The following is a 25,187-nucleotide window of genomic DNA, read 5'->3' as shown; positions in this document are numbered from 1 at the left end:
GTTGGTTTTGTTATAGGAAAGATAGACGTCACTTTATACATCTTACCTAAGATAAGCATCATTATTGTTTGTTTTCAATTATAAATATGTTTTAATGGGATTTGCCTAAACTAATATGTATGTTATTTAAGGTATTGTTTTTCTCGTCCATTAAACAATGTCCAAAGAATTGGGCTCGCTATTGGACCTTACCATCCTGTGTTATTTGGAAGTGATGGCAAACCTATATATGAGGCTTATTGTGAGTTAAAAAATTCATATTATCCATTAAGTAACGTCTGAAAAATAGGATTTGCTATTAGACCGTACCATCCTAGGCTACTTAATAAATGATAAGAATATTAAATTGAATTTGTCAATATTGAAATGATTATGCGGTGACCGAAAAATTTATTGATTAATATCCTAAATATCATGTATTAATTGGTACCATTATTCACTTATTGACATCCGAAGAACGGGGTCCAATATTGGACCATACCATCCTACCTAATATCTGATAACTAACATCCAAAAGATAAGGCCTGGTATAATATCATTCCATCTTAGGTTGATTAATAATTAATAGGAACAACTAATACAAGGATAATTTTATTGTTATTTTTTATTTTTCTTTATTAATCAATATCGTGAAGACAGTGCCTAAGGTTAGACCATACCAACTTGAATTGATTAATCGATCATTATTTTTAACAATGTTTTTTTTTTATATAAAAACAATTAGTCCATATAATGTTCATCTCAAGATTTTTCACAATGATCCAAAAACTCTCAAATTCAAATTTTATGGTTATATTCAACCATTTTATCTTATTCACCCAACCAATAACTAAAACCAAAATTTATCAGTCCATATTCAATCACATAAAAATAGAAAAATTAAATTAAATACTCAACAAATTTAACAAGCCCCTAACAAAATAATTTTAATCATTCAAAATAAATTATCATAATATTCATGTCTAATCCAATATTCATGAAAATCATCTTAAATCATAAACATACATCAGTCCAAATTAAAAATGTCCAAATAATCCAAATATTATGCACAACAATGAGCATTTTATCCTAAATTTTACAACATTTAAACAATTTGTCAAAAAAATTAATTTGATTTTATGGATTGAGCTTCTAAGGTGTTTGTCCATGATCTACTAAAATCAAGGTCAAACGACTGCTGGAATAATGGTGGCATGTGTACCCACGCACCACCACCACTACTAGTGTGTGGTTTCATGCATTGCCATTGTTGGAAGAGTGTGAGTTGATGGATCCAAAGTGCGCTACTGTTTCTCTATCTCCTCTTTGCTTCTACATTGGCAGTGACGCCCACTACTACTCGAGGGAGGAGATCTGGCCTTCAAAGCTTTGGTTTTCTCTCTCTTTCTCTTTCTCTTTTTCAACTCATGATTGAAGCTTATAACTGTTGTTGTTATCAATTGGTTGTCAATCGTTGTTACGTCATGGTGTTGTTACTGGATAATGAGGAAAATAGTTTGTCATGGTTGACAAAGAGAAGTTGAGTTGTTGTTAGGTGTTGATGGTGCTACTATGAGAATCAATTAGCTGTGTGAGAGAAAGAAGAGAATGGTAACACTATTATATTAGACTGTGTCAAAGCTGCTCACAATGGCTGAAGGAAGAGGTTTGATGCTCCTCACGGTGGAGGAATGATGCTTGTTGTGTGTTATTCTTTAGTGAGAGTGAGTGAAGGTTACTTAGTTTTTATTCTCTTTTTTCTTTCTTTCTTTGAAAGTTGGAGAGAATCAAGTGTATCTTGTGATTTTTTTAGAGAGTGTTTTGGTGTATATGGGTATTACACACACGTGTGTGTGTGTGTTTGACTATTTATATCATCTTTCTCAAACCTTCCACCTTCTAGATTTTTTTACAGAAATTCTCAACCTTCTAGATTTTTCTAAAGAGTTTCTTTATCTTTCAAATTTTGGTAAAGAATTCCCCTCCATAAAACAACTTTTTTTTTCCTTTTATAATTATTATTTTTAAACTAAACTAGTTATTTTTCAATTACATTTTACTCATTAAAAAATTATTTTTGTTAGATTGACTTTTTTTCTTTTTAGTTTTTATTGAAAAATTCAATACAAAAACAATACACGAAATGGTTAAAAATTATAAAATGACCATAAATTATCTAAATCGTGTCAAAAGCATGTTTTCCGGTGAATTTTGATATTTTTTATATTTTTCTAATCTTTTTAAAAATATGTTAAAAATGAGGTAAAAAATAAGTAATGACAAATATAATAAAAAAACTCTTTATAAGTTTTGTAGTTTATTATATACAATTTGGATTTACTTTAATAATTTTAATAAGGCTCTAAGGATGCATTTAGGTGCGCACAATAATTGATATTTTTTCGAGCAATCTCATATTTACATTTCAAAATAGTGAAGATAGGAATTTAAGAATTGGAAGAGTCAACTTCCGAGTCCAAATTGGATCCATTGTATGTTCTAACAACTAAAATCAAATCCGATAAATTGATTTTAGATATATTCAAGAGATAAAATCTCTAAATAAATTGTGTTTGTGGTAAGAAAGTTTATAAATGACCTCCGAAATTATAAAAATTCCACAATATATTGAGTCTTTTTTAACAAAAAAAAAAAAGGGTGAAAAATCATATTTCAAACTCGGATTGAAAGTCAAAGGACTTGAGACTGGGGGGCTTGGCAAAAATGATCCTAAGAATTTCAAAGGAAGCGTAGTAAAAAAAGAAGAAGAGAGGCTGCAGAGGTCAAAATATAAGTATATAAAAAAACGAAGAGTAAATACTAGTCTCTATTTCCTCAGTCTCTGGTTAGATCGCTCTGTTTCTCTCCTTTTTTAGTTTTTTATTTTATCAAAGTAAATAAATAATTTAAACAAACATTTTCCTTGGAAGAATAAACAAAAAAATGAATTAGAACAAAAAAAAAAAAAAAAACAAAGAAAAGCCGCGGCTGCTGTAGACACCAAAATCCAGAGAGAGAGAGAGAGAGAGAGAGTTGGGCAATTGATTCCAGCTACAGAGATCGCACCCTAGCGAAAACCCAAACCCAATAAATCAAGCCAAATTCTTTTTTTTTTGTTCTTATTACCGATATCATTTGTTTAAAATCTTAATTAATAATTAGTTCTTAAAAAGAATAAAAATCCAAACATCGGTTGGTACCGATTTGAATCTAGTGATCGGGTCTAATTCGCTGGAAATCCTTGGTGGGTTTTCGGTTTCGTGAAATGGGTTGGCTTTGTTTTTCTGTTTGGTATTGTAGAGAGAGAGTTATGGATTTGTGGGCTTAAATTACTTTTCGATTTTTTTTTTAACATTTTGTAGTTGTTGTTTGATGATTTCTTTGGGGAGGAGAGATGCGAGAGAGGATTTAGGGTTAGGGTTTGGTAGTGAGAGAGAGATGGAAGATACTGAGCTTGAAGAAGGGGAAGCGTGCTCTTACCATAACATTAACACCAACAATGATGATGATTATGATGAGAGCATTGACCCTGATATTGCTCTCTCTTACATAGTAAGTTTTTTCTTTTTTTTTTCTTTCTTTGTAATATGTCTCTGAGAATAATTTAAGTTTGATTTTAATTTTGTGAAAGTCTGGTTTTGTTCTGTTGAATTTATTTCTCGTTGTTGTTTTTCTGTGCTTTAGATCCAAATTATGATGTTTAAGTCTTAATTCTGGTTGTTTGCAATGTTGAGTTTGGTAATTTTTATCTGATTAATATGTCCTTTCTGGTCCTTGAGAACATAATTGCTCAGGATTTTGATTGTGTTTAGGAAGGGAAGGGTAGATGAAATTAGTAGGTTTTCTTTCAGTGCTTGGGTTTTATTGGCTTTAGATGTTTAAACACGGTGTTTTGGTTTGGTTTGATATACGAAGTGAATGTTGTGGCAGCTTCATTCTTGTGGAGACATGACATATGTGCTGAGCTTGTTCAATTATTATAAAGATGTACTTGGTTATGATTCAGTGATGTGGGATTGCATGGACTATGCGAATACAAGCAAGCTCCAGAAAATGAACCTTTCGAAAACTTTAGCTTGTCATTTGAGCAGCATGTGACCGAATATCGAAATTTTGAATTCATGAATTTTAGGTTTTCGTATCTGGGTTAGAACCAGGAGTCAACATTCTTAATTCACTTATAGTAGCTTCCTGACACTTGATTGCCTAGTTGAAATTTGTGGCGCCTAGGTATACAACATGAGATGTATAGAGCGTTTTTTATTCCAAAGGTTGCAGCTCTTTCAATTATTTGCTGTTCTGTCAGTTCATACTTGTGTATATTTGTACTCTCCTTCTTTCCTGATATGCAACTGCTTGCTTCTCTTTCTTTCCTTTTCAAGGATGAGAAACTTCAAGATGTCTTGGGACACTTTCAAAAAGATTTTGAAGGTGGAGTTTCAGCTGAGAATTTGGGTAAGTCAATATTCTGCAGAAGGTGGAGTTTCAGCAGCAAAAAACAACTGCATTAAATTAGAGTTTGTATTATGATATTTATTGTTCTGGGATTTTCACATTTCTACAGGGGCCAAGTTTGGTGGTTATGGTTCATTTTTACCTACATATCAGCGGTCTCCTGTTTGGTCTCACCCAAGAACCTCACCAAAAATTCAACATTTCAATGCATCTAGATCTCCAAACCATTTGCAACTGGAGGTGGATATATATTTTCATTATTGAGCATATCACTAGTTAATAATTGATTTCAAGAAGGAACCTTTAGCTAAATCTTCATTGACTTTGGAGTTACTATCTTGAACTTTTTATTATTTGTTCTTAAAATAGGGTGGCCGCCATAGCTCTGTATCTTCGTCAACTGCATCTCAATCAGTAAGAATCGAACCTTCCTCCACAGTATTGAAAACATCATCCTCCTTGAACGAGTCTGTTAAACAAGAAGCAAATGTGCCATCCACTCAATTTGCTGAGGAAGTTGTTCCTAGAGATGAATCTGTAAACAGGAAATGTGCTAGTTTACCAGATCAGAAAATGCTGAAAGTTCGAATCAAAGTGGGTTCCGATAACTTGTCGACACAAAAAAATGCTGCCATCTACAGTGGTCTTGGGCTTGATGTCTCACCATCTTCCTCACTGGATGACAGCCCCTCTGAGAGCGATGAGATGTCTCATGAACCTCAAGATGCTCGTCTTGAATCTCCTGCTCATATTCTTCAGGTAAAATCATCTCCCTGAAAGTTTCTAACCTGTCATGCACAACTACACTTTGTGTTGGAACTTGGCAATGATGAGAATGTATTTGGTTTGATTTTGTGATTGAGCAGATAATGACATCATTTCCTGTGCCCGGAGGTCTGCTGCTATCACCTCTTCCTGATGATTTAATCCACTTGAAAGAGAAGGAAAAATTACTGAAAGACATTGAATGCTTGCCTGTTCCAAGGTTCGGACCAGAAAATTCTTGCATTGTAGTGAATGGTTCTAGCTCTGTGAAGGGTGATGGGACAATGTTTGGAGAGAAGAAGATAAAGTCAATAGCAGGAAATGACCTTTCAGCAGAATCCAAGAGCAATGTTAATAAGGATTCTGGGAATGGTGGTGTTATATCGAAGGAGATAGAACTAGACACTTTTGCTTGTGAGGAGCTTGTTTCGAACACCTTAAAGCTTCCACTTTTGTCAAATTCATATTCTGCTGTTGTTGGCATTTCAAAAGGAATGAGGGCACCTAACGTGTCCAAGGGAGTGATGAGTGACAAAGGTTTTTCTGGTCTTACTAAAGAGGACTCGCCGGTGCCAATATTGATCCAGGAGAATGGCTGGATCAATAATTCCAAATCCAAGTCCTCAGGAAAGGTTTGGGAAGATAAAAAAACTAGCACTCTTTGCAGTGAGTCAGTCTCCTCAAAGAAAGATGGTGACCGCAAAGGAGAAAAGCCTTATGAGTCAGTCAAAATTGACTCAAATGTTTCCAAGGGGAGAAAGGCTCCAGGTCAGGCTCCAACAGAACCTCCCAAACAGAATGCTGATGAGAAAGCTATGCCTTATCAACAGGAAGGTATGAAGTTACCTCATGTTAAGGAGTCCTGTTCTGAGGGAAAAAAGAAACTAAAGGGAAGTCAAAGTCATGGCAATGTAGTTGCCGAGGCACCAAAGGAGAGTCTGAGGGTTGGCTCGTCTTTGTCACTGAAAAATAAGAAGATCAGTTGTGCAGACAAACATACAACTAAAGGGGAGTCAGAGGATTTGAAATTAAAAAAGAATTCTGGAAAAGCTGGCGATAGATACAGAGAGTTTTTTGGGGACATAGAACTAGAACAAGAAGAAATCCAGACGAGTCCATTGGTGAAGAATTATGATGATAAGCTGGGGGACTTAGAAATGGTTGAAAAGAGCACACATGGAAGTAACAGCATGTTTAAGGAAAGATCAAGCAGTAAGAAAGTGGACAAGCTGTTAACATCTGAAGCATTTCCTAAAGCTGCACCAATTGGAGTTGTGCACAATGGAGACGGGCCCATACCTGATACTGCTCTTGGTGAAGATAATTGGGTCTGTTGTGACAAGTGTCAAAAATGGCGGCTTCTTCCACCTCGTACAAACCCTGATGACCTGCCTGAAAAGTGGCTGTGTAGCATGCTTGACTGGCTGTAAGTACCCTTTTACATTTTACACATTGCAGAGAAACAACCAATCCTATTGAGTAGTTAGAAATAAAATCTGTTGGTTTAATGCATCTTCCTCATCTTCTGATGTTTGATTTTTAAATCATAAATGCCTTAGGCCTGGTATGAACCGGTGTAGTTTTAGTGAGGATGAAACAACACTTGCAACTCGGTCTCTTAAACAGAACAATTCTGGTGGGAATATATCTGGAGTAACCATGGCTGATGTTTGGAATGCTGATCAGAGCCACCAAAATCTTGATTCACATGTTGGGCTTAGAAAAAAGCATGGTTTAAAGGAGTTACCAAATATAATGTATAAAGAAGGTGGACCTATTCGGTTGTCAAACCCTGCAAAGAAGAGCTTACAGGTATCGGCGACAAATGGAAGCTTAAATGATGTGAAACCATCTCCTTTGGTAACTGAACCCCATTCCTTGAAACTGAGCAAGTCTAGCCATTTAGCTGTGGAGAAACTTGAACATAAGCCAAGAGAGAAGCATAGAGGACTGGACATTTGTTCTGACCGAGGTATAGGATTTAAAGTAGCTTTTTTGTGCCTTAAAACTTCTGTTTCTTGAAGCATAAAACTTACCTCTTTGCTAACACACACTCAGGTGGTGGTTCTAAGCGATCAAAGGGGAAAGGCAAAAGAGATCTTGATCAAGATTCTTTTAAAGCTGCTAAGAAAATTAGAACTGAAGATTTGCCAGAAGATTGGACATCTGATCATGGTGGGCCAATTGAAAAGGTGGGTCCTACTTCAAACAATGCTTTGATTACTACGTCATCAGGGAAGAATCTTCCCAAACACAACGATTGTGCTTTTGAGAACATAAAGCATGATCAAAAGGACTGGGCTCAACTTTCTTCTAGAAAAACAAAGGATGGTGTCTGCACTTCCTTGGATAAAGGGTCTGTGGATGTGGGCCACTGTGATGACAAAGATACAAAAAAAAGGAGAGTGAAGGAAAGTTATGATGCCCAACTCTATCATGTTTCCCTTTCAAACACTGGGCATCATCTCCAGGATAGTAATATCTTGGCCAAGGAGGAGTTGAGTGGGAATGACTACAGGAAAGGTAAGAAGGCCAGAGTATCCAGGTCCGAAGGGAAGGAGGCCAGTGGAAGTAAAAGCAATGGTAGGACAGACAAAAAAGGTTGCCACAGAAAGAATCAGCAACAAGGACATGACCTAGGGAGCACCCTTTCTCAGCAGAGCTTGGATGGTGTGGATTCTTTGAAGAGGGACTCGGGACTGTTACATCTGGCAGCTACTTCTAGCTCTTCCAAAGTTTCTAGCTCCCACAAAACCAAAGCCAATTTCCATGATGCAAAAGGTTCACCGGTAGAATCAGTTTCATCATCACCTATGAGAGTTTCAAAACCAGAAAAAGTTCCATCAGCAAGAAAGAATGTCACCGAGAAAGATGATTCTGCTGATGCTGGTTTCTTTGCCCTAGGTGGCCCAAGAAGATTTTCTGACAGGGAAGATGATGGTGGGAGTGATCCATTCCTTGATGATAAAACACAAATAGAAAAACACCATCTTGTTGATGGGTCTCATCCAAGGAAGTCTGGAAATGGTTCCTCTTCGCGGTCCAAGGACAAGAATAGGAATTTTAATTCTGAGTTTGAAAATGAAGTTAAAGTTTCCAATTCCTTTAATGCACAAGCACCTGCCTGTGAAGTAAAACCAACAAATTGCAAAAACAAGGCTGAAGTGAAGCTTGAGATCAAATCTGAGGAAAATCAGAATAAACATGTTGATAAGGACTCTGCAGGACAATTGTTGAGTGATAATAGTAAAAGAGAGAATCAGTTAAATGGTGGAGGACCCAGTTGTGCGGATGTTAAAGTTGATGCTACCAGAAACCATGATACAGTCTCTACTGCAAAGCAGAGTGTGGAGGAGCCTTCTTCTGGAAGAGCTCAAAATGAGACACTTGCTGACTGCCCTTATCCAAATCCTGGATCCCACGAAGGAAACAGGGCAAATATGTTGGCTGTAAATGCCTCTGCTGGGGATAATGAATGGAAAGGGTTGAAACAGAATCGAGAGGTTGATCATCCAAATGGGATGCATCACCATCACAGCAGTTCCAGAAATGTCTCATCAAATGGGCACAGGGTCAGGGATCATGATGCTCCAGGTGCAGTTAAAAGGGATTCCTTCAGTCAGGCTGCTAACAATGCTTTGAAAGAAGCTAAAAATCTGAAACACATGGCTGATCGTCTGAAGGTTTCTAATGTTTATCTTTTAAGAATTTGTTTTCTTTAATATGCAACTCTTTCCAATGTGGTTACCTTCTGCAGAACTCTGGGTCCAATCTTGAGAGTACAAGGCTTTACTTTGAGGCAGCTCTGAAGTTTCTTCATGGAGCATCTCTGTTGGAAACCTGTGGTGGTGAGAATGCCAAAAATGGAGAGCCAATGCAAGTTTACAGTAGCACTGCAAAACTGTGCGAGTAAGTCAGTGTGGAGCTTGATGAAGTGTCTTCTTTTGTCTCTTTTGGTGGATGGGATGGAGGGTTTAAATGTTTTCAGAACCATCGAATGATGCCTTTTTTGTTTGTTAGTTTATCTTTTTAAACTTGCAACAAGGTGACTCTATTTGTTTAAATAGTTAGAACTGGCCAAATAGATGCTGGAAATGCTGGTACCATTTTTGTGTCTCTTGCTTGTTTTCACTATGTTGGGATTTGACATTCTAACTTTGATTCGACCACAAATGGCACATGGCTTAGGTTAACTTGGCCTTGCGGTTGATGTTTTTATTTCATTTTTTAACTGCAGAACACTTTTTCCACGTAATAATTGAAACAACAATTGTTTGTATTTGTTGCATTAGTGTTTTTGTATTTGTTCCTTTTTGGGTAATGTGTGGAAATACTTTCATGACTAAACTACATGGCATTGGTGTCATGCTATGTGAACTAAGGCTCTTAGCTGTCCTTTTTTTTTTTGTTAGTTTTTTGTTAGTCTGTGCTTTGACTTCTTCTCAAACTTGTTATCTAACTCAGGAGTTTTTTTTATTATTAAAAAAAATTGTTAGCATTTTCCATTGACGATTTCATTTCTAATGGAATGAATGAGTTATTGCAGCTACCTTACTGCCTTCCTTTGCTAAACCTCATGATATGTTAGGTTTTGCGCCCACGAATACGAGAAGTCCAAAGACATGGCTGCTGCTGCTCTGGCCTACAAATGCATGGAGGTTGCATACATGAGGGCAATTTATTCCTCACATACTAGTGCAAATAGAGATCGGCACGAGTTGCATATGGCTTTACAAGTTATTCCTCCAGGTAATTTGAAACATGCAATGATCTCTACTTTAATCTCGTGATTGTAAAACGACTATTAGTCACTGTTGTGTTTGGGTTTACAAAATTTACTATGTGACAAACCACCCCTGGCACTTCATTGTTATGGAAATGCCAAACTTAGTCATAATTCATTTGTAAAGTTGCCATCATATGTAATAAAACACTGATTTGAATCAGACCTCTTGGACTTTGTACCTTCTTACACAAGAAGAGTTTATTGAGAGATGTGATTTCAGTGTGACTTTTTTTGATGAATCAATATATTCAGCTCCCAGTTTCTGCATTTTGCGTAGGAATCATTTGATACTCAAGAAAGGCTGTCCAAATCTTATGTCTGCTCAATTTATGATTTTGTGTTGATATATGCTGTCATGTGTTAGTATTGTATCCCAAGGTACTTGATTGAAATTTCTCTTATTTCTTTTGTCGTATAAACATTTTGTCACTCTTTGGGCTCTTAGCTTTTCCAAATACTTAATGTGGCCATTCAATGGGTACTTGTGAATTGCTGTGATGCCATTCTTCATTCATAATTTATAGGTGAATCACCTTCTTCCTCTGCCTCTGATATTGATAACCTGAACAACACAACAACACCAGACAAAGTTCCATTGACTAAAGGTATGGGCTCTCCTCAAGTGACTGGGAGTCACATTATTGCTGCTCGGAATCGTCCCAACTTTGTGCGGTTGCTCAGATTTGTAAGTATTTCAGATTTTGTGTTAGAAAAAGCTTTTCTTGTCCTCTGATTATCTCATTGAGGGAGCTTTAAAACATAATTTTGAGCATTGGAATATAAAGATATTGGCCAAGGAATATATTTTGACTACAACATACAGAAAGTTTGATAGGAAACACCTATATTGATCGGTGCTTCCTTTCCGGTACAAGAGCATCACATTTATTCTCATTATGCACCATAGGTCATGAAATTGTCACTTGTCGGTGTCTGTTTAAGTCAATCAACCCATGAAACTTTGCTGTCATATATAACAGAAGCTGGTGCTCCATTATTTGGTTCAAAAGTTTACACCTGTATGAAATGGTCAGGAATATTAGCATCGTAAAATGTGATTTTTCAGGCACAGGATGTAAATTCTGCAATGGAAGCCTCTAGAAAATCACGCCTTGCTTTTGCAGCAGCTAATGCCAGCTTTAGAGAAGCCCCGTGTGGAGAGGGCATTTCTTCCATTAAAACAGCTCTTGATTTTAACTTCCAAGATGTTGAGGGACTACTACGAATGGTGCGGCTTGCAATTGAAGCTATAAGCCGCTAAGAGCCGAGTTGTTAAATGAGATGATAACAACCTTCAAGAAAGTTTTGCTTGGTTGGTGTATTCTTGGGATTTGGCCTTTTAGGGAAGGAAAGAAAGCAACCTGATCTCTCCGTTGCAGTACTTGATATGTCTTTTTGAGGGATCAGTTGTTAGCAAGATGCCAGCTCAGTGCTCTTTGTACATGTGTATACTGCAGGATAATATTGAACTTTGAGTATGTCCTTTTGTAATCATACTTCAGCTGCTCTATGATTCAGACAACGACCTCACTTGTTTAAGCCATTCAAGATTGGTGTTGAGGACAAATGGTTCACAAGACTTCTGCAGAATTCGGAGACTGTAGAAATAAGGAAGTTTTGTGTGGTCCAAAATGATCGTGGTTCAAGAAATAATGGAATGAGAGTAGAGATCCCCAACTATAAAGTTACAGGGGATTTTAGAATTTTGAAATCAGAGGATCCCATCTTTATGGAGATTGTTTTTTATTTTTCCGGGATGGAGTTCTTGTTTTGCCATTGTGTTGATTTACTATTCACAACTCATCGAAAGATATTTTGAGGATTGGAAACTGTAATATATGTGCCGCTAACATCATGATTTGACTATCAGAAACCACACTTTCTTTGGTACAAGCACTATGTAAAAATGATAGGGCATTCTCAGGTTGGCTATGCAATTCGTTTCCTTTTTTCATTTGATGAGCGATATTTTGTTTTCCTTTCTTCTGTATCATCAATTTTTATTCTATTTTTCCTATGGTTTTGCAGGTTACCTTCTTGAGCTTTTGTAGTTGCAGTTTGAAACTCTTTCCCTTTTGTTAATAGATAGACAGTAGGAAGAAGTTGGATAGTTCCATAGTGGAAAAAATGACATTACTGTTGCATGAGGTGAGGTTATGCCCGAGAAGGTTTGTGGAGTGATGGTAGTTGTGAGCATTTAGTTGGATTGTTTATTGGTATACTGTGTGATCCCTGACTCCCTCCCTGCTCCTGCACTCCTTGGCAGTGGCTGTCATGTACATGTAAACTCAAGTTATCTTAAAGGGAATTTTTTGGTTGTTCCCGAGGGATTGTTTCATGCTAAACCATCAGGCAGTGAATGCAGACTGCAGGTAAAGCAATTCTCTCCAATTTCTAATTGATCATGACAGAAATTATAGAAGTTCAATATTTTTATAATGAAAATGCAACTCTTCCTTTATTGGTCCATTTTTTTGGCAGACGTAGTTGTTTGGAAATGAATCTATCTATTGTTGTAGTAATCCATCAATAACTTCTGACTGTGATTAGAGGTATAACCTAATCAGTTAAATCTCTCATAATTCACTCTATTTCACAGAGCTTGCAAACTGCACTAAGTCAACTTTCCTCTTGCTTAGGCAAGCAGTTGTCGGAAACTACTTGCAGTTTGATTTTTCTGTGGCTTGTTTAGTGGCCTCTAAGCTGGAATTTTATTTTCAGGTTCAGTGATTTGGGGCAGTTGCAGTGGCAGTCTGGTTTTTGCACTATTCGTCTCAGTTTGTTCTGTTTATTTTATGCTCCCCCGTCTTTGTTCCCTGCATCTCAATTGTTTTGTAACTCTGGAGCCATGTTCATAATCCGTTGTACATTAATGAATGATGAGATTCTGACCTCCATCTCCAATCCAATCCCAGCTGATCTTTGTGCTTACCCACTTCAACACATGTATCATAGCAAAAGATTTTGAATAAAGAGATGGAAATTAAAAAAAAGTTTTGGAAGGCTTGGGCATGGAATTTTGTTTGTTCACTCGTGGATTTGCTTAGATGCATGGAGGCCATGAACAGAGGGAGAATCTGATGTTTCGAGGTGAGTCACACTAGCTAAATTGATTTCTTTCTCGTTTCTTGCTTTTTTCTTAAAAAAAAATAAAGTGGAATCTTTTCCTGGTATAAGAAATATGTTCTCAAGCTGTTGTAGGGTGAATTGTAGAGGAGCGATTGTTGAGTTTTTAATGGGGGCGTTGCTATAAGAAACCACTTGTTTACAAGCAGATATCACATAAAATCTTGGAAAATGTTCAAAGACTGGCTTTTAAATAAAAAGGGGGAAGCAGCAGGGAACGACTGGAATAGCATTTGAAATTCATCCAGCTCCTCTGTCGTCAACACAGTATAATTTTTGAAGTTATGTTGTCTGTATCATGTCGATGCTGGAGATGTGTGTATCTTTAATACTGTTCAAAGAGGAGATTTAGTATAGGTTTAAATTCAAGTTATTTTTGAAGATACCTCTTATAATCGAGTCAAAATCATACTGGGAGAAGTGTCACCCATATGGCTTAGTAAATTTTGTAAAGCCTCGGCATAAGGGCCAAGAAGTCAATTTATTTTTCTGATTGAAAATATGGAAAATGGAAAACCTTGAATAAATAAACACAACAAATTTCGGGGTTTCTACATATTGAAATAAACTATACCAATACCCTTTCAATAAACACCCATGATGCCCAAATTTTGGGGTTTTGACCTCTTGAAGTAAGCTATACCATTTTATTTTATTCTATTCATTTATTTTTTTAATGCCATTAGAACGCCAAAATTATGCAAGTACTGATGCAGTCCATATTAACTAAGAAAAAAACGCGTGGGCTAAATACTTTGGAGCTGACATTGATTATATTTTCACAAAACATTATAGCCTATCTTTTAATAATTTATTTTGGCCTTTAAAGTTTTATTTTATATGGTTTAATTCTAATTGAAAATCAATTGTTTTTTATATTTTAGGCAAGGATGAAATTGAAAGGAGAGACTTAAATGAAAAAAGTGTTAATCATAAGTGGAGTGTAAGTTTTTTTTTTAAAATGCATTTAGGTTTTCAAAATTTAAAAATAATCCAAATTATATAATTTAGGTCCTTTTAGATTTTCTAAAAATTAGTTTTTATATAAAAATTTATTTATAGTATTTTTCAATTATTGGTTAAAAAAAAAAAGAGAAAGGGGTTGCTAGATTTCAACAATGAGAGAAAAGATTGTCATTCAAGTCATTTTTCAAAAATTAAAATGATTTTTTTTGGTGTTTGTAAGTTCTGTAAGATGAGAGGGGCTTGATGGTGGTTATTTAAAACTTCAATGTTACTCGAAAAAATAAATTTAAGTTGAGAAAGATAAATTTAACCCAGTTTGATTTTATATTTTTTTTTTATCTTTTCTAGGTAATTTTAGTTGATTGACTGGTTTATAGGTGTTTAAAGGGTGTTGATGAGGTGTTTTTAAGTTGAAATAACTAAAAATTAGGGTTTTTTAGACTAAAAAGATATTGCCTTTATTTTTCAACCATCACTGGGTAACCAGAATTTGGGTTCGCAAATGAAGTATTTTTTTTTCAAAAAAAAATAAAGGTCGGCAACATGTCATCTACTCTTTTAAAATACCAAATAAATAAATAAATAAATAAAACCAAGCACAGGCGCATGGGCATGAAGGCCCACTCATGCGCCTGGGCTTTTCCTTGCAATGGCCCAGACATGCAGGGTCATGGGCCTAAGAGCCCGATTTTTTTTGTCCTCTTTTGTTTATTTATTTATTTAAGGTTAAATATAAATTTTTTTAAAAAAATTATTAAATCTGATTGAATCCATGACTTGAAATACAGATTTGACAAGTTAAATTATATGCTATTTTTTTCTAACATCGCTTTTTTTAATTAATATCTTTTTTTAATGTCTTTTATCTTTTTTTAACTTGCTAGTCATATAATTGAGAGTGGGGTTGTTTTTTTTTTTTATGGAATACATTTGACATTAAAAAAATAGCTAGCAATAAAATGATTTGTTCGAGTTTTTTAGGGTTTACCTTTTGTGTTATGGTGTAGGAGACTAAATTCCTTTTTGAACTTATTTATAAAGAAGAAGAAGAAAGAAAGAAACAAGCATTTTTAGTTAGGGCCTGGTTGGTTGAAGAGATCTCACAAGAAATTAATTAGGTTTTCATAAATCTTTAAAGGCATATACTACTTTTCATACGTCCTTAAAATATAAATATTATACTGGCTACATGCATCGTTGCTCAAGGATAATGATTTTTTTTAGTCATGTGAACATCCCATAATTTTTTTTTTTTTTCAAGTTGGAAGATCCAATGTTGCTTTATTTGATAGGTAGCAACCATCAACAAAATTTCCATAAAATCTTGGTTCCATTTGTTTTGGAAGAAAATATTATTAACACATTTATTTTGTTGTTAAATAATATAGATTTTTCTTTAGAGGAAGGAATTTTTTTAATACAAAATTCAAAGAAAACTTTATATCAAATAATCTGTTTTTTGTTTGCAAATCTTACATTTCCTAGTAATTAGTATACTATAAATTCTATTTTATCTTTTATCTTTTTTTATCTAATTTTCTCTGAATATTCTCCTTTTGTTTTATCTTCTTAAGCTACTTGTTCTGTCTCCAATATAATTTTCAATAAAAATAAAAGATATAAAACAAAATAAATGTAGATTATGTATCATTATAAGATAGAAAAATCATGGTTATTTTTATCATATTAGATATAATCACATATAATCACAAACATTCGCACTAATATCTAATTTTGTCTTGTCTTTAAAAAAAAATTGCTCTTTTATCAAATTTATGATTTTTAGCAAAAAAATATTGAGAAAGTGGTAAGTTATTAGTTCATAATCTTAATATAAAAATAGTAGTAGTGGTAGTAATACATCCCACTGATTTGATACCTTATTAGTATTTTTGAAGCTTATTCTTGTTTTTTTTTCTTTTTTTTTAAGAAATAGCATTTTAGAGTTTGCTACTTTGTTCAAAGATATAATTGCCATTCTCATTAAACATATCCTCAATTCACACAACTTATCTTCCTCTCTCTCCTTGATTTCATACATGAGAAAAGGGGAGGCGAAAGTAATAAAGAACACAAAACCAAAAACAAAGAGAATTAACCAGAAGAACAAAAACAAAAAAAACCAGAAAAAAAAGAGATGAAAGAGAAAAGGAAGGGGAATTCAAAAGCAGAGAGGGGAATCCTAGTTTTTCCCAGAATTCCAGCAACGAATACCAGCAAGATCTTTTTCCAAGACTCCAGCAGAAACGTCACCACCAGGTAAGTTGTTTTTGTTTCCCCCTCGTGAATGATTCATGCACGCCCACATATAAAGAATTGACCAGTTACTGGTTTGAGCTAGTAACCGGGCTGGGCCAGCTAGTAACCGGGCTGGGCCGTATGGCTGGGCTAGATTTAGCCCAAAAAAAGCAGGAACTGTTGAGGCCAAGCTAGGCCTAGGTCTCAATTTGTTTTGGACTAAGGGTGTGTTTAGCAAAAACACACCCTTATGCATTCTCCTTTTATTTCACTTTTCTTTGTTTTGATATTTAGCAAAACGAGCTTTTTTTAATATTAAAAAATTTTAGAAAATTTTGGGATTCTTCTTTGATTTATTTATGGGTTCCTCGCATTTTTTTATTGACTTTGATGTATATTTGGTTCGTAGATTTTTACTATGAAATGCGAATTTGATATGCAATACATATCTTTCTTTTTTAAAGAAAAAAAATATTTTTTTTCAATTCAAATTTAATTAATTTATTTACTGGTATCTGAGTTAGGAATACCATACTTTTTGGGTTACGTAACATTTACCAACGTTAAAGTTTGAAATATTTGTAGTTGAATATTCATTGACGCCAAAGTCAAGAATATCATAGGCAGACCATGGAAAGCATGACATCTTGAATTCCAAGACCATTAGGTGGCAAACGGTCGTCACATAGGGTATAAGAGTCTGAGTAGTTACAGATGACAAAGGGGAACTTATTTGAATTGAGGGCTGAAAGGCTTATCAAAAGCTCAAACTTAGATAAGAGTAGAGAAAGATCCCCTTGTTGGCATAACACTTTTGCATAATTTTCATTTAGCGGGTTGAAATATAGGTTCCTTACTAAAACACCCCTATAACACTCGATTGCGAAAAAGATAAATGAAAAATGAAGAACGAGCTTAGTTAAAAGCCCAACACCAAAAATATTTGTAAAGTCTTAGAGAAGAAGTTGCAAGGCTTACTAGTCTACTTGAACAGGCTTTAGGATCTAAATCCAGAGAAACAACATTTACAGCTCATCCTGAACCTATACCCGTAACTCCTTTTAACCCATAAAATCTAGGGGCAAATGAGGTGCCACTTGAATCACAATAGGCCATATATTTTCAATTTGCTCAACTAGCATACCCATGAGGACGCCATTTACCAATGACTTTACAATGAAGGAATCTTAAAAGGACAAGATGACAAAAGAAGATGACCTGAAAAAATTAGTTGCTCTAGAGCAAAGGATGAGAGCATTTGAAGGAACTAGCCTATATGATCTCATAAAGGTTGTTGAGATGTGTTTGGTGCCTAACGTAGTCATTCTAAAAAATTTAGAGTGCCTGAATTTAATAAATATACAGGGACTTAATGCCCTGTAACTCATTTCAAAGCATACTGCAACAAATGGTTAAGGTGATTTATGATGAGAAACTGTTGATTCACTTCTTTTAAGACAACTTGAGTGACATTACCCTCACTTGGTATATGTGGTTGGACAATACCAAGATAAAAAAAAATGGAAGGACTTAGTTTATGCCTTCATTAGACAATATAAGCTCAATATAGATGTGGGTCCTAATAGGTCAAGCTTGCAAGCTATAGAAAGGACAACAAGGAGTCCATAAGGGAATACACCCAAAAGTGGCATAAGACAGCTGCACATATTAATCCTTCTTTGTTGGAAAAGGAGATGATCAATTTATTTTCCAACACTTTCAAGGCCCTATACTTTGACTACCTGGTTGGAAGCTCTGCGCAATATTTTTCTGGCCTGGTTATTATAGCTGAGAGAATTGAACAAGTCATCCGGTTAGGAAAGATTGTTTACTTAACTGAGGAGAAAAGTTTCACTGGAAAAAAAAAACTTAGGTTCACAATATCAAAGGTGGTTATAAAGGCGAGAGAAAGAACTATCAAAACAATGAAACCTAAAAATCAATCGTCCTGAAGATGAAGCTATAGTGTCACCAGACCAAGATTGGTTTACGTATGACCTCAATCAACTATTGAAAAAAAAACCCTATCGAGGAGTTCATAGGAGAGGAACGATTGGAAGATTCCATAAATTCCAATTAATGATTGCTAAGTGTTTAGCTATTTTATATATTACCTTACTAGTAATCATAGCTTAAGATGTTAGCATAAAGTCTTTGTTGTTGAGCCTCTTTTCTAAAATTTCAATAAAATAATGAGTTTGTCTTTCAATTGTGTCTCTTATTTTGATTTGCAACCAAACATCCTGAAATGGGTTCTTTATAAGAACTCATAAATACATCTTTGCAATCTTGCATGATCTCATAGACTCAATTAATTGTTTTTACCAAAATCTTTTCTGCCAGTGGAATTTTGAAAAATTGAACTTGCTTTTTTATTTAAAAAATGATTTGGTATTTATTTAAAACAACGTTTTGACATTCTACCTGTAAAATGATAAATGAATCTAGCAACTCCTTCATTAAGGTGACTAAATTATAAACCAAAGTATATGAATAAAAAAATGAACAGTCATCCTCACACCATTACTTTTAAGCTCAGTGTCTTAATTGTATGCATAATGGTATGTAGTGGATTTATTGTTCATAGACTCATGAAATGCATCTCTTTGCAAAGTCCAAATCATCACACTAGACAAGCTCAAAGTTTATTGATCTTAATTGCTTGCGTTTGAAATGAAAAAATGTCATCTTTGTTATCCTTTTCACATTCTAAAATGAATATATCCCTTGTGATCCTTTTTTAGTCTAAATAAATTTTCTTTCATAAAAAATCTCAACTAAGATCACACCCTATATTGGAGGCAGGTGAAAATTTCAATGATAAAAAAATAATGAGAAAGTCGTGAGAAAGCCAAAAAGGCAAAAGAGCCTAAGAAACTCAAACACTAAAGGACATGCCCAAATCACAAGAAAAGGTGATAGCCAAAACAAAGTGAGTATACCCTGGCTAAAACAATGAAAAAGGACAAATCAAAGAAGAGCAGCAAAAGAAAAGATGAAAGACAAAAAATCGAACTACTGATAGTGATTCTCAGTCTTTGAAACCTTGAAACACTCTTTAAGCCTTATGAATCCTTTCTTTCATAGCCACAAACCACAACCTACATTATGTGCCTATAGAAGTCATTTATAATCAAGAAAGCAAGCAATATGGAACAATAAACGATGCTTTAAAAATGCAAAAGGTATTTTTTTCATAAGTGTTATGGCATCGAGAACAAGCTGCTCAATATTATTCATTTTGATAAAATGAGTGTTCAAAAAAAGATAATTTTTTTTCAAAAAAACCTCAAGTTTTTTCTCGAGCCCTTCGCTTTAAAACCCACAAAAGCTGAAAGTCACCTTATGATGTACCTTTACCAAAAAAATATTGCTAACATAAGAACAAATCATCTTTTTTTTCCAAAAAAAATAACCAAGGAGTTACAAGATTTCAAAAGCAAATTATTTTAAACTCACATCAAAACAATTTTTATTTTCAAAACGCAAGATCAAGATTTCAAGATTCATTCTAGACAAATATTTTATCATTGAAACCATTAAAGGAGAGAATGGTTACTTGAAACTATTATTTGTCTAAGTCATTGACAAAACACATTTAGGGGCAATGACCATTATAAGGGGGACAATATTGTGATTATAAGGAGAATTGATCCCTTCAAGATAACCGAAAAAGGGGAACATTTTATACAACGAGACATGAGGGCATTTTTTACAAAAAGGGGTTTTTAATCATTTTAACAAGTGACACCGAATGATTTTAACAGTGAAACAAGAAAGTAATGAAGGATCTTCTCAAATTGATCAACGGGACATAGAATTTTCAGCAAGTAAATGGGTCATGATGGGCACCATAAAGGCTGAGCTGAGTACAATTGCAAACATTATAAAAAAGACTTACATGAGCCAACTCGAGTAGGCTAAAAGTCAAATGACCAAGAAGGCTCAAATCAGAAATAACAAGACCTCACCAATCAAGCAACGAAGAAGATTGAAAAGAAATGAGGTCCTATATTTCAAATTAGATAAAGGTGCATGCATATTATCTAACTCTAAAACATTAAATAATATGTTTTGTAAATTTCACAATGAGAACCTTTGAGTTTTTCACAAGAGCAGGCCATCCATAAGAATTAGGCCACCTGAAAAATCTTTGTATTTTTAATTGAGAAAGTCACTGATTACAATAAGACTCTTCGAGTTTTTCACCTAGGCAAGTTGCCCATGAGAACTAGATCACCTGAAAAATCTTCATATTTTTCAATTGGGAAAGTCACTCATTACAATGAGACCCTTCAAGTTTTTTTACTTGGGCAGGTCGCTCATGAAAATTAGGCCACTCAAAAAATATTCATATTTTTCAATTGAGAAAGTCACCCATCACAATGAGAACCTTCGAGTTTTTCACCTAGGTAGGGTGCCCATGAGAATTAGACCACCCAAAAAATCTTTGTATTTCTCAATTGAAAAAGTCACCCGTCACAATAAGATCCTTTGAGTTTTTCACCTGGGCAGGCCACCCATAAGAATTAGGTCACTTGAAAAATCTTCGTGTTTTTCAATTGGAAAAGTCACCCGTTACAATGAAAACCTTTGAGTTTTTCACCTGGGCATGTCACCCATGAGAATTAGAACAACTTGGAAAAAAAATATCTTTATATCTTTCATCAATGGGTAGGGTCACCTATTACAATGAGACCAATGTTGGAAAAAAAAACCTTCGAGTTTTTCACCTAGACAGGTCGCCCATGAGAATTAGACCAACCTAAAAAAATATCTTTATATCTTTCATCAATGGGTTGGTCACCCATTATAATGAGACCAATATTGAAAAAATGAAAAAAAAAAAACCTTTGAGTTTTCACCAATGGACAGGTCGCCTAGAACAATTAGACCACTTCCGAAAAAATCTTCGCATTTTCCACTAACGAGCAAGTCGCCTGGAACAATAAGATCACTTTTAAAAAATCTTTTTATTTTTCACCAATAGGTAGGTCACCTGGAACAATTAAACAAAATTTAAAAAATCTTCGTATTTTTCACCAACGGGCAGAGCACCTGAAACAATTAGACCACTTTCAAAAAATCTTTGTATTTTTTATACCAAACGAGCATACTGATTAGTAGTTAAAAGTATATTTTTATCAAGGTTTTATATCATCATTTTGCACTTGAAATATCAATAACTCCTTAACTAAAGCATGTTTTATAATAACATATCTAATAGTATAAGATACCTTTAATTTATGGTAAATGTTCATCTTAAATACAGGCCTATCACACAAATGAAAGAATTGATTGATGAGTTGAAGTACTGAAATTAAAAGGACAAAGAGATGACCAAACTTAAAAAAGAGACGTTGGTGTAATCCAAACTGGAACATTGTTACTACTACTATTACTATTACTACTACTATTACTATTACTATTACTACTACTATTACTACTACTACTACTACTACTATTGTTATTGTTATTGTTATTGTTGTTACTATTGTTGTTGTATTATTCTTGTTTAAAATTTATACAATTAACCTCCATGTGGTTCTATCCCGGTCTTGTCGGGTTATTTATTACTTCGACACTCCTGCACTTGGGAGAAGACATCAATCTTTTGGTCGTGTCACATACTACCTGGAACAATTAGAACACTTTCGAAAAAAATTTATATTTTTCACCAAGAGGCAGGTCGCCTAGAATAATTTGTCCACTCTTTAAAAATCTTTGTCTTTTTCACCAACGGGCAGTTGCCTAAAACAATTTGATCATTCCCAAAAAAAATTGCATTTTTCATTGACAAGGTGGGTCTCTTTTCAAATGACTAACTTATCGATTTCAATATCTCTCAATGAAAGTCATCTATCAATTTAGTATTTTCAAAATTTTCAAGATTTTTGAAATAAGTAAAAAAATATTCATGTCTACTTTTTTTTTTTTAAATTTACTAAGCAAAGCCAAAAGAAAACGAAATTTTCCAATGTCTTTACATCGTAAGCAATTGTCATAATCTAATTTTTTAATTCTTTTTATTTAATTACTAGTATTATTAAAAAAAAGTAATAAAATAAAATAATAATAAAAAACAAAAACAAAATGATGAAATGAATGAAGAATAAATTGAATTTTGAGTCAAGATAACACAAATTAGAAGTTTGAGGGCTAATAAGAATGAAAATATGAATTTAGGAGTCAATTTGATCAAAATTGGATGAATTGATAAGTTTGGGGACTTAATTAAACTTGGAATTAGTTTAATTAATGAAATCAAGGGCTTAACTGAAAAATACCAAAGTTTGGGGCTAATTTTGGTCAAAATTGCAAGAAATTAAAGTTTAAGGATCGAAGTGAATAGGCAATGATACTATAAGGAGGTTAATTGATTTTTTCCAGGGGTAATTTTAAAAGAATTAAAAGTTGAAGAGTTAATTAAGGACTGGATTGATTAAATTGAAAACCAAGGACTATTGTGTAAATGACGCTGAAATTTGGGAGTTCAATTGCAATTGATCGAGGGGTAAAAAAAAAGAGGAAATTTCCATTCATAAGGGCTTGATTGCTAAATGTCAGAACTTTAGGGGGCGAAATGAATATGCCCCTTTTCAGCTGAAGAAACAACGTCGTTCCAGGGAGGACTGTTCATCCTCTTTCTCCCTACAACAGAAGACGTACCTATAAAAAAGGGAAAAGAAGAACGAAAGGATGGTGTCCTTATCCTACCTAGCACCACAGTCAGAGTTATCTCATTTTCCAGTCTTCTTTCGCCCCATAAGACGCCATTAGAAACGTAAAGGAAGCCATCACCAAGAGTCTTGCAATGGTAGGATTATTGGTGTCCAAGTCTCGGCAAAAGACTAACACCCCAACAAGACATATCCTCCTTCCAAGAAGGAAGAGACGTATTGAAGAACCACCCCTTGTTTGGCCCTATAAAAGACTGGCGAAGGGCCGCGAGGAAAGGGAAGGTGAAAGTAACAGGGAACAAAAAACAGAGAGAATTAACCAAAAGGACACAAACAAAAAACCAGAAAAAAAGACCAAAGAGCATAAGGGAGGGGAAGCGAAAAGAAGAGAGGCGAATCCCAGTTTTTCTCAGAAATCTAGCAACGAATACTAGCAAGATCTTCTTCCAAAACTCCAGCAGAAGCGCCAACACCAGGGAAGTCGTTTTTGTTTCCCCCTTACATTTTAATTACATAGTTACTATAACAAGCGTGCGTGAACGATTCATGCACGCCTGCAGATAAAGAATCGATCGGTTACTGGTTTGAGCCTATAATCAGGTCGGGTCTCAAGCCCAGCCAGCTCAATTTGTTTTGGGCTAAAGGCGTGTTTGGCAAAACACACCTTTATGCCTTTCTCTTTTATTTCACTCTCCTTTGTTTTGATATCTAGCTATACGAGCTCTTTTTGAATATCAGAAAATTCCAAAAAAATTTAGGGTTTTTATTTATTTATTTATGAGTCCTTTGCATTTTTTATTGACATTTTTGTATATTTGATTCGTAGATTTTTACTGTGAAATGCGAATCTGATATGCAATACATGTCTATCTTTTTTGAAAAGAAAAAAATAGTTTTTTTTTAATCCAAATTTTACTGATTTATTCATTGGTGCCAAAGTCAGGAATATTATTCTTTTTGGGTTACGTAATATTTATCAACTTCAGAGTTGAAAATATTTGTAGTCGAATATTCATTGACGCTAGAATCAGGAATATCATAGGCTGACCATGAAAAGCATAATACAAAAAACTCTTAGCAATTTAAGACAAAACTAGCAATGCAGTCTGCCTTAGGTAGGATGCTTAAAGGGTGATAATATACTCCCTTTTCGCGCAACCGGTATCGTATCATAGAATCTATGTTGACCAGTTAGGGTTCATGGTAACCATTATCGTATCATAGAATCTATGTTGACCAGTTAGGGTTCATGGTAACCATAATACTAGATAGTGACTCCTTAAACTAGACCTTTTCTCTCGAAGAATAAGATGCCAGATATATGTTCTTTTTCATGAGAAAATTTTTAAAGATCGTCACGATGTTGGGTGCGACAATATCTATCACATGTCATCATGGTTCACTATATACATAGAATTATCAATAAACAATATGCAAATCTTAAAAAAAAAATTTAAAAAGTACAATTATGCATTGATTATTTCAGATACAATAATAGAAACTAATACAACACCATAAATTTTACATTTTCCGCAAAATTTCACTCTAAACCCTAACATCAATTTTATGGTTTCAACCTCAATTGTTATCCATTTCATATGAAATTACTAGGTTAGGTTTAGAACTCATTACCAAATAATAATGGAGTCTCCAAAACCCAGCCAGTCAAAATCTTTTATGTTTTTCCCTTTTTTGCTCTTTTTTTCTTCTCTTTCTCTCTCTAACTCAATCTTTTCTCTTCTTGTTCATTCTTAGAGGCCGTTTGTTTACACGATGAAGATTGCATTTAAAGCAAAACGCAGGAGCCAAACATTTGGTAAAGAAAAAACCATTAATTACTGTTCATGGGCCCCATTACTTACTGCGTTTGCAACGAAGGGTTGGAAGAAGCAGTCAAAGGCTACTTTCACATGCATCCCGCTTGTTTCCGTAAATAATTAAATTTTCATTCTCTGCGGGCTCTACATGGTAAGAAATTAAAATGCATGGGGTGCTAGATATTTCTACTCGGATAAATAATTTATGCCAATGCCAAGCCATCACTAGCTTTCTTCTTATAAATGATGATTATGGTCATATTTGGATTATAGTTAAATTATAATTATTTTTCTATTTTTAAAAATAAAAATTAAATTAAATTTTTATATATTAATATCAAAAATAAATTTTATAAAATAAAAAAATATTATTTT

At 34.3% G+C, this 25,187-nt stretch overlaps 1 protein-coding gene across 4 annotated transcripts; it reads left to right on the top strand.

The window, feature by feature from the left end:
• The first annotated feature begins 2,907 nt into the window (after positions 1-2,907).
• LOC133692149 (cysteine-tryptophan domain-containing zinc finger protein 7-like) lies at positions 2,908-12,987 on the top strand. Of its 4 annotated transcripts, XM_062112874.1 has the most exons (15): positions 2,908-3,531; positions 4,362-4,434; positions 4,544-4,674; positions 4,804-5,193; positions 5,301-6,625; positions 6,759-7,171; positions 7,258-8,882; positions 8,957-9,108; positions 9,788-9,948; positions 10,510-10,670; positions 11,052-11,909; positions 12,014-12,133; positions 12,252-12,357; positions 12,467-12,537; positions 12,707-12,987. In XM_062112874.1, exons 1-11 carry the CDS (start codon positions 3,352-3,354, stop codon positions 11,244-11,246), a joined length of 4,806 nt encoding a protein of 1,601 aa, XP_061968858.1. In that variant the 5' UTR covers positions 2,908-3,351; the 3' UTR covers positions 11,247-11,909; positions 12,014-12,133; positions 12,252-12,357; positions 12,467-12,537; positions 12,707-12,987. The 4 variants fall into 4 exon arrangements, with proteins under 4 accessions (XP_061968858.1, XP_061968856.1, XP_061968857.1 ...); XM_062112872.1 differs by lacking the exon at positions 12,467-12,537; XM_062112873.1 differs by having other exon boundaries at positions 12,014-12,357.
• Positions 12,988-25,187: the final 12,200 nt, after the last annotated feature.

Source organism: Populus nigra, chromosome 4 (assembly GCF_951802175.1).
Source record: "Populus nigra chromosome 4, ddPopNigr1.1, whole genome shotgun sequence".
Classification (NCBI taxonomy): domain Eukaryota; kingdom Viridiplantae; phylum Streptophyta; class Magnoliopsida; order Malpighiales; family Salicaceae; genus Populus; species Populus nigra.
This window is presented reverse-complemented; position numbering and strand designations above follow the sequence as displayed.

Bases quoted from the DNA above. Each gene is read 5' to 3' on its own strand.
- LOC133692149 (XM_062112872.1), top strand. From the start codon at position 3,352: ATGATTTCTTTGGGGAGGAGAGATGCGAGAGAGGATTTAGGGTTAGGG. The intron at 3,532-4,361 runs GTAAGTTTTTTC...TTCCTTTTCAAG, and splicing joins ATATTGCTCTCTCTTACATA to GATGAGAAACTTCAAGATGT. The intron at 4,435-4,543 runs GTAAGTCAATAT...ACATTTCTACAG, and splicing joins AGTTTCAGCTGAGAATTTGG to GGGCCAAGTTTGGTGGTTAT.